This window comes from Pundamilia nyererei, unplaced genomic scaffold, assembly GCF_000239375.1.
Source record: "Pundamilia nyererei isolate P.nyererei 1_Seehausen unplaced genomic scaffold, PunNye1.0 scaffold00066, whole genome shotgun sequence".
NCBI classification, from domain to species: domain Eukaryota; kingdom Metazoa; phylum Chordata; class Actinopteri; order Cichliformes; family Cichlidae; genus Pundamilia; species Pundamilia nyererei.
Window position 1 is genome coordinate 1,082,832 of NW_005187467.1, and position 10,362 is coordinate 1,093,193.

General features: G+C 37.3%; 1 protein-coding gene across 4 annotated transcripts in view; it reads left to right on the top strand.

The window, feature by feature from the left end:
* cntn5 (contactin 5) overlaps positions 1–10,362 on the top strand; it is a 115,799-nt gene that overhangs the window by 44,333 nt on the left and 61,104 nt on the right. For all 4 annotated transcript variants that reach the window (XM_005735931.1, XM_005735932.1, XM_005735933.1 and 1 more), the window contains exon 3: positions 4,592–4,798. In XM_005735931.1, the coding sequence (XP_005735988.1) occupies positions 4,592–4,798 (207 nt within the window). The remainder of the gene's footprint in view (positions 1–4,591; positions 4,799–10,362) is intronic.

The window sequence follows — 10,362 nt, forward strand, 5'->3', positions numbered from 1 at the left end:
AAAGTTATGATGTAGATCTGACGCAGAAGTATAATTCACGTGCTAAGTCTATATATGTATTGTAAAAGCTATTAAAACAATTAATAATACAATTAGACCTATAAAAGCAATGACAAGTATTATATTGTTTCACAAAGGTCAAGACAAGATAGGATATAAAAAATGCTTTATTTATTCCAACGGTTAGGAAATCAAGAATTCTGACTGTCTTACTGGTTTATTACTTTAGGGACACTTAGGTACATCAAGTATAATACAATGTAAAAAAATGAAAGCTACTTAGACCTTAATATTTAAAAAACACTAGATTATCAGATCTTAGTGTGTCAGAATTGTGATAGTCCTACAATAGCTACAGTATGTTATATATTAAATGAAACCATAATGTTGCTCAAGCACATGAGTATTTTAAAATCCCATCCATCCATCCATCCATCCATTCGCTTCCGCTTATCCTTTTCAGGGTCGCCTATCCCAGCCGTCATAGGGCGAAAGGCGGGGTACACCCTGGACAGGTCGCCAGTCTGTCGCAGGGCTAACACATAGGGACAGACAACCATTCACTCCCTATAAGTATGACTCATTTTGTACTGTGAAAAACACTTCTGGGCTATTTTTTTATGGTTCCGGCCCAGTCTGAATTTGCATCAAAGGCTTGTGTTAATACTCTTGGGGTAAGCTTTTATTTGATTCACTAGTCCTTTGGTAAAAATTACCCCTCATAGTTTTGTACTTCTTAGGACTGGAAATCTCTCAGGTATCCTAATGATTTGATTCTGATTTTAGGTGCTGTGGTTTGGTTACAAAATGATACATCCGTTTCTATATATGCACATTCATAGTGTTGTAGTCATTATTATTTATCACCGTTAAAGTCTGAAGAATCTAGTAACATTATTATTTATTTCCACTGCAGGAAGTATGCCAAATGGCATTGATGAGATACGGCATGTTTACGTGGAGATGTCCTGTTTAGCGAGAGAAATGAGCTGTATGTCCTGACAGTATTTTAAATCTTGACTAAATGAAGTCATTGCAGCTGTCATCTTTTAATAGATCAACCTGTTTTATTACAAGCTGTTTCCTTGTAATCATTCAGCTTCTTTCAACCATTACATCTTAGCTGTCAGTCAAAGATACTAAGTTGCTTTATACATTTTTGCATCAAATATGCTTAAGACCAGTCTGCTTCTGATAGCTTGGCCTCAGCTCCCTTATAAAAAATTCAGTTATATATTATGTTCTGAGCTCTGCTTGAATTGCAAAAAAAAAATCAGTGTGACAAACACGATCATAAGCAGAACTTTGTGTGACTCACTCTGTATTCCTGTGTGACTCTAAATGTTCATTGCAGGGCATGACAGATCTTTCTAGTTTTTCTCCAGGGTTTCTTTACCCTACACCAGGCCTACAGGGTCATGTTGCCAGGCTGCATACCCATCATCTCATACATAAGTAACTACAATACTGTGCAAAAGTACACCTCATGTCTATATATTTTGTCTACTAAAGAGTCAAACTTCTTTGCTATATTTTTAAAGTGGTCTCGAGCAATTGTCTTCAAGCGCTTTCAAAGTTTTTCACCCGTTTCCAATGATTGGATTTAAAATACACTGACCTGACCATTTTCATAGATTTATTGGCACTGACCTGTGAATCCTTGAAGGCCCCTAACTCTAAGGATGAGACACTTTTGTGTCTACACATTATAGATAACTTAGCAAAAAATGAAATTTAAACCATATCTTTAGGCAATTTGTTACTAGTAGCCTGTCACAAAGAGAGCATCTCTCGTGACTGAGGGCCCTCGTCTGTGTGGTAACAACTGGGTTTTCAAAGCTCATTTTCAAGCATGTGGGAGAAGTCCTTAAGTGTAGGAACAAGAATTTTCTGAGGGTGAATGTGTCACTGCTGGAAACTAGACCTAATACCATGGGTCAGTTTCTCAAGCAGCCTTGACACATGAGACCCACATTCCATCTCTACAATTCCTTCCCTCCGTAACTGTGAAAGCATGCTGACCAGTAATCGTACCTTTAGACCAAATATCCTGAAGGTCTTGGTATCTCCTGATATGAGAAGTTGCCTGTCCATTAACTCTGCAATACGCTGACGGGTCAGCTATCCATACTGCTGGTTGAGGGCATCCATTGTGTTGGTATAAGGGAACCTAAAGTTGCTACAGGAGTCAGCAATAAGCAGCTTAAGGTGATCCAATAATATCTGGAAACTGAAGCGTTTTGTTGCATCTGCTGGGAGAATATTTTCCTGGGCCATCCTCAACCATGCAAATTCCACTGGATTTGGGTATACAAAATCTAGGATGGTAGGTATGGGACCCTGTAGTAGCGCTCCTGACCCCCACTGGACTCTGATGGGGGACCATGCTCCTCCCATGCAGGTAATGCATGGGATGACAGGATATGGCATTATTTTTGTGCCTCTATTCTGGGCGCACATTTAAAAAAAATTGCAAGTGCAAATGTTGCATTTTGAGGAGAAAATTATTTTGAGCAAAGAAAAGCTTAATTTGAGCAAACAAAATTCATTGCTGCGTGCAAGAAATGTATTTCAGTGTTTGCTATTATCCATATACACACACAATAACAGCCCCTCTCGCTCAGTTGTTGCATTTGCTCTTGCTCAGATTTCTGCTCTGTGTGCTGACAGATATCTGCGGACCTGCTCTCAGTGTGTTGCTCAACATCTCTGCACCCTACACGCTCAACTCTTTCTGTACACATTATAAATGTTCCACAAAACCAACCATTCACAGACTTGGATGCGAAGATTGTGATTTTTAACAAATACTGCATTTAAAATATTTATGTTGAACATTACAAACAGTGCTAATATAAATGCATTGCATTATTACAATGCCATTAAGCCGTATTACTGAGGCTCTAAAAAGTAGCTAAAATTGTATTTTGGAATTCTCTCTCAAGTTAATACGATTTGTACCTTTCCAGGTGTTAAAGGCACATTTAATGAAGTACTGAAAGGTACTGTTGCAGGCATCAGCAGTGAGAATATGATTTATACCACAAACTAAGCTGATTTTTGGCAGGATAAATGGTTTAACTGACTACCAACCATCTACTAATTGCTTTGCTTTTCAATGTTCAAACTCACAGTATCTTTAATTTCAAATGGAGTTCCATATCCTGTTTCTCAGCAGAATATGTAATACTGTAATTGCCTGCTCTCCATTTGTAGATTGCTTTTTTTTTTTTTTTTTTGCAGCTGACAAGTCCCCAAGGACACATAATTATTTCTCAGTTTTGTTCAGTTCTTTCACAGCACTTTATCATGTAGGGTAAGAAACTCCCACCCTTCTTTGCAGATATCTGATTAAGTTCTTCTTGAGCTTTAAGATTATAGTCTTGTGCATTTTAGTTTGAGCCATATATTTGCACAGGATTGGTTCCATAGTACCAGTAATTTTAGCTATTCCTTAGCTGTATCGTTCAGTTGCTTTGAAACGTGTGAAACGAGGATTAAATTTCAAGCAGAAAAATACACTAATTGTTTATGTTTTCTTGAGTTATATTAATAGTATCACAAAAGTAAAACGAATTGGAACAATACCATTAAAAAAGTGGACTGAATTCTTCAGAAATAAGCTGCAGACATTTATGGTGACAGCGATGACTAGTGACAGCCTCGACATCTTTTTTCAGAGAGGATATTATTCTGAACCTCCACGGTCTCTTTGACTTTAAAGGAATCTGTTTCTCTCCTGTTCTGTTACACTTACCATTTTATTCAATTTGAGACTTTGATGACAGTAATCTCCAGAATATGCAGTGTGTCTGTGGTTCCTTTTAAGAACTGCATGTTTTCACCTAAGGCATCATAAGTGCCTTTTTAGTCAGTACATCAAATGGTGCTACGCAGCAGATGCTCCAAAAAAAAACAAAAAACTGACGGTATGAGAGGCAAATGGGAAAACAGACTCCTAGATTTAAATTGTAGAATAAAAAAAATGTTTGAAAAAAGAAATTAGAATCTTTATGGGTAATTTCACACCTTTTTAACAGGTACTGTGGTAGTGATTTTGAAAATGACTTTTATATTAGGTGGAAATTGGGACTTTAACAGACAGATATTTAATCTTACACAAATCTCTTAGACCTTGTGGTTACAATTTTACTCAGAAATTAGATCAACTATATCATTTCTATGCATTTTTTAGACATTGTAAGGTGTTTTTTTCTGTTTATTTCACTCTCTGAGTTTTACGACACACCTGCTTTCTCCTTTATTTTTGCCTGTGTGCTATGCCTCGTTTGTAAGCACTAGTTTGCTCCAAGTTATTCTATTCCTTGCAGAATGAAAACTGACTAGAGTTGTTTTGCTGCTGAGTTTTATACTATATACTACACTGGAGTACTTTTCTCTTTCTTATTTATTAAAAAGGTTAGTGCTTTCATAATTTGTTCTTTCAATTTGGACATCGACTTGCTGCAACAAATATCCACTAAAACTGAATTTGTTGTTATTGTTGACAAATTTAACTTCAGTTTCAGTTAACATCCTGAACATAAATGATTTATCCTTAAACTGTGCTCCACATTTTTTTCCCCCCCAGATTTTGCAAGAGCTGTTGCAGCACGGCCTATATCATATGCAGCAGTATTACGAATGAAGCCAGACAGCTCTTCTTCAGTGCTCAACTCACGCGGCAGACCTCAACACTACAGCAGTGGGCTGGTGACTCCTGACTGGCCTGCTTTCTCCAGTCACCCCCTGTCAGCCCTGAGTCTGCATAGCTCTCAGGAGGACTATAGAAGCGAAGGTAAAACTAATGGAGCAGTCAAAATCTCAATTTGTTTTCTCTCAAAAGTTTTGGATTTGTTAGAGTTTGCGTTCATACTTGCATATATACAAGCAAATGTTTCAATAGGGATACATATATATAAACACAAAAGCTTATTAATGGGAGAATTTGGACAATTGTTTTGCTGCATAGAAGTCATCTCCCATTTTATCCATGGATACTTAATATTTGGATCCCTTTTGACTTAATTTACACTTTATAGTATACATTGTTTAGCAAAGTAGGAAGAGAAAGCTGAGTATGTTTTTTCTTTTATGGCATAGTATGTCTTACTAGCTATCAATGTCAGCTTCTAACTCCTTATAAGTAGACAGCGCCACTTTTTCACACTATTTTCTGTTGTTAGTTCTGGATTACATTCTCAGTCGGGGTCAACTACTTTCAAGTCACCCTATACAGGAGTGAGACCTGAATTGTGAAGTTCAGATGACAGTGTTCTCACCCGCCAAAATGAGCCTAACCAAAAGGGAAGGCACTCCAGAGTTTGACTGAGCTCCTCCAAAAGTAATTGGTGTGAATGCACTCTGCTATGTCTGCACTCTGGCAAGAGTTTGCCATATTAGGTTAGACTTTATATGTTTCTCTCTGTTTAGGTTTGGTCTGGAAATGAATTGTACCTATCCGTTATCACCGCATTCTCCGGGGAGACCAGGGTCATGCCCTTTGTAAAATTGAAGTGGGATCATTGCAATATTGTGCTCACTGTGCTTCTGCCAGCATAGAAAGAAATAATGGATAGCTATGTCAAAGACAAGATGTAATACCCAAAATGCACAATGGAAACACAACATCATAAATTTACATGGGTCACTTAGTGTCCTGATTTCAAGAATTAATAAGTCTTGAGGATCTAATGACACATTGATGCTTTGATGTGATTAATTACATCATGCTTATTGCATCTGGAAGGCTCATTAATGGAAATCTGAAGCAGTTTCTCTATTGTCAAACCGGATCAGTAGTTCCTAATAAAGTGAGTCATATTAGAAGCAGGCATAAAATTATAATATCTATCCTTTTTTTTTTTTCATTTTTTGTTTCCTTTGTTACCTTCTTTTCTGTTCCAGGCGCTTGTCTATTCCTTTCTGCCTATCTTTCTGCCTTTTTTACTTTCTGACAGCATTATCACTAGGTAGCCATAAAATGACTTACATCTATATAACCAAGGTGAAGGTAATGCCTCTCCACTGTCAGTGTTGACAGGACCATTATACCATTGCACCGGATTGATGTTCAGTGGATGAAATGGATGCCAACAAGTAATGTACCGTTGGTGGATTAAAGGGGGTATTGCGTTTTTTGACTCTATGACTGACAGATGGCCATGACACTCGAAGTTGAATGACACATATGCTTGTGTATGTGTTTGTATTTTCTACAGACAAACACATAAACAAATACAAATGCACTTAAAGAATGATATGGGGGTTTTTTTATCCAACTCTCAAGTGTTTTCAAATTATCACAAACATGTTGGTTGAACAGCTCTTCAGTATTGCTGTGAAGAAGTAATTGTCCCATTCCTGATTAGTAATTTGTTTGCATATTTGTCATACTTAAATGTTTCAGACACATCAAACAGATTCTCCTATTAGACTAAGATACCGAGTGTAAAAAAAATATATAGATTTTAATTGAAAATACCATTCATTAAGAAAAAAAGCTATCCAAATCTACCTGGCAAAAGTCATTGCCCCCTAAACCTAATAACTGGTTGTGCCACCATTGGCAGCAAACCTGCAATCAAGCATTTGGCTGTTAAGTTAATTGGGATTCCTAGATTGGCTGTAGGTGTAAATATGAGCACGAGTAGCCATCTGTCTCATGTCTGTTTCTTTGTTAAACCTGTGATGCACTAGCAACCTATCCAGGAGGCTGTCTTTGGAGTGTGACTAGAAGCCTCAGAGGGAACCCACACAGACACAGGGAGAACATACAAACACACTGAAAGGCTCCAGCCAGATGGTGGATTCGAACACAGGACATTCTTCCTGTGAGACAACAGTGTTAACTACAGCATCACCATGCTGCCCCTAAATAAAAATAAATGCATTTAAAAAGTGTTTAATCACAGTTAATTAATTATTTAACAAGCAGGGTAGTTACTTTTTCCCTTAGTAAGTTAAATCAGCAATTAAAAGATAAGATAACTTTTATTAGTCCCACATGTGGAAAATTTGTTATCTTACAGCAGAAAGTGGAGAGTGCAAAGTTACAGTAGCAAAAACGTTTGAATAAGATAAGAGAATAAGAATAAGAATAAGATACTGTACACAATAGAATAAGATACTATATACAATAGAATAAAATACAATGTTGTCAGAACAGAATTTTGTATTTACTCAGGTTGTCAGGTTTCTTTTCATATAAATGTCATTAAATTGTGTCAAATAATTGAGGAAAAAATTGTCCTTGAAGCGCAGATTCTTTCCCAGAAGCCTTGAAAATTGAGGGAAGTCTGGAGCCTGTTTATTTCTCCTTAATTGAGTATGTGGGTTGCACCCATGAAAAACTTTAGACAAATTGACATTCAACAAATGTATTAATTTAACAAGCAGGTACCTTGGTAGCATCTGGAACAACCATGCACAGCTGCAAAAGCCTGGCCTTTCATCCTCATGCTAGTGACCAGCATAGTACCACGCTGCCGTGGGATGGCATCTCATTCTTCATCCAGCATTTGCAGCAAGTCAGCCAGTGTGATTGTGTGTTTCTGACATAAACAGCATGCAAAAGCTGATCCCACAAGTGTTCAGTAGGGTTAAGATCAGCACTGTAGGCAGGCCATTCCAACCTCTACACTCACAAGGGAGTCTGGAGGGAGTCCCTGATAAACCCTGCTCTGTGAGGACGAGTGTTGTCATGTTGGAGGATAGAGTTCAGTCTCAGACTGTGGAGATATGGGATTGCCACTTGTTGCAGATTCTCAAGTTGATCTCTCAGTGTCGGGATTGGCTCCAGTGATGACAAACGTTGCCAGTGAGGGATATGCTGCCCAACACCATCACACTGCATCCACCAAAATCCACCAGCTGCCAGTGTACCCTGTCTTTGACATCCCATATTATATGGAACTTGGCCTTCAAATTGGAGAGGGTACTAGGACACACTAAAATAATGCTGCAACCTGGGTTTTGCAGAACATTAGCTTGAAGTTGCCCTGTCCAGATCTTTGGAGCAGACACCAACTGACCACTCTAGCTCTTTCTATCAGTCTATCAATCAATAATTCAATCATTCTTTTTGTAATGTGTCCTGGTGGATTTCTGTGTGGATGTTCTCCATGTGCGTGTGTACTCCATCAGAGTACTCTGGCTTCTTGTCACACTCCAAAGACAAACTCTTGAGATAAGTTGCTAGTGCATCACAGGGTTAACAAAGAGATAGCCAAGAGACAGACAGCCACTGATGCTCACATGTAGACCTAAAACCAATTTAGAATGCTGTAGGAGGATAGAGTTCAGTCTCAGACTGTTAACAGTCATGCCTTAGACTGTGGGAGGAAACTGGAACGCTTGGAAAAAACCCAAACAATCACCAAAAGAACATTCAAACACCATATAGAAAAGTGCCAGTCATTCAGTGGTTCAAACCCTGAGGCAACTGTATATAGCACTGCCCCACCGTACCCATAGTAAAGTCAGTTAAATCCATATTATGTTTGCCTTTGAGCGCTAACAGAATGCATATGAATTTTTCCTGTGGCTGTCTGCACAATAATCCATTGTAAATAATATACTGTGTACCAGAATTACAGTGTTGCCAAGAAAGACAGTGATAGTCATTTATTGTTTAGGCTCCAGCATACTGGATTTAAAATTAAACACTAAGTGTGAAGCTTAAGTGTTAATTTTCTGCTTTAATCTGAAGGTGTTTACATCCTCACTGATTGAACACTGTAGGAATTCTCTTCCTTGTTAAACATATTTCCCTCACTTAAGGGGATGAAACTTAATTTAAATATTCAATACTGCTGGATGTTATTATATATTATATATTATTATCAGATGTAATAATATATCATTCTTATAATAATATGATTTAGACTGATGAATTAGGTCCACATATTTGTATGCTGATTGACATCACAATACAAAATGGGTGCTGCTCAGCTCGATATTATCTAATATCACTTCCTGAGTTTAATTACGTTTTTTAGGTTGTCTGTCCCTATGTTTTTCTGTTCCTGCAATATATAAATATAAATATAAATATCATATAAATTCCATGTGAATGTATATTATGATAAGTCAATTCTGGCATTTCCTGCACCTTTTAGCAACATATATTATATGTTATGACATGGACTCACCTGAAACTTGATTGTGTTTGAAATACAAATATTTTAATAATTTTCAGTGGCCCATTCGCTAAACTAAGCAGGACAGGTGCAGCACACTGATATTGCTGAGTTTATGTCTGAATGTGCAGACAGAGAGCCGTGTAAATAAGATGCAGAAAATGTAAAGACCTGATGGGCTTCTTTTATTTTTAGAACTAGTAACACTGCAAGGACTGACATCAGTTGCTTTATATGCACTGTAAGGTTTGCAACTTAATATTGATTCATTTTCCTCCAGTGATGAGGATATTACTTCAAAAGCTATTTATTTCCCTGTAGAACAATGAATTGCTGACAGTATGAAAGAGATTATATACAGCACGGGAAGAAAAAACAACATGATTCCCATTTTGTCATTGGATTATTTCTAAATAGCGGCAAATACTCAAGGTTGAGTCACTCGTATTGTTGCATTGCTGACATTATGTACCAGATCAAATGCAGTGTCAGCTAGTGATGAATGCCCTAAGTGTATTAAAATGGGTTCTGGGGATAATTCTCTGATTGTTATTGCCATGTTTATCTTCCAAATGTTATCTCTCCAACTCTCACACACGATGATGCTCTTCTCTTAATGACAACGGTTAACTGAACTAAATCTATGGTTACAGTTGTGGCCACAAATGTGACAAATATTTTGGATGTCAGAGCCAAAACATGGAGACTGTAAAAAACAATCTTGAGAAAGTGGCTCACATCCAAACTGGGTGCTGCAAGAATTTCAGTTCAGTAGTAGAGAATTCAATTGAGGATTGTTATGTAGGTTAACTAAATTATAAAAATTACATTTTACACTAGCAAAGTTGCCATTAACTGAATGTACTGATAGATTCTGAAACTGTTAGTGTTATCAGGGGGGAAAAATCATTTTTTATGACAAAATAAAGCAGAGTTACTTCTGTTATTTGTTTCTCTTTTCTCTCCTAAACCAATTCAAAAGTATCACATAAATAAACAGTATTGCAAAATATAGTATAAAAACCTTCCCTAAGGCCAACTAAAGCAAAATGCTCAGTGTAATTATGTCTGTTAACCAGTTGGTTGTTAAGCTGGCTGTCCCATTGGCATTGCATGGAGCCACTGCAGGTTGGAAGTTCAATGATTATGAAGTTAACAAAAATAGCTGATATTATCATGCTTAGCTTTGAGTTTTTTAATGTCAATGAAAGGTAGGGAAGGT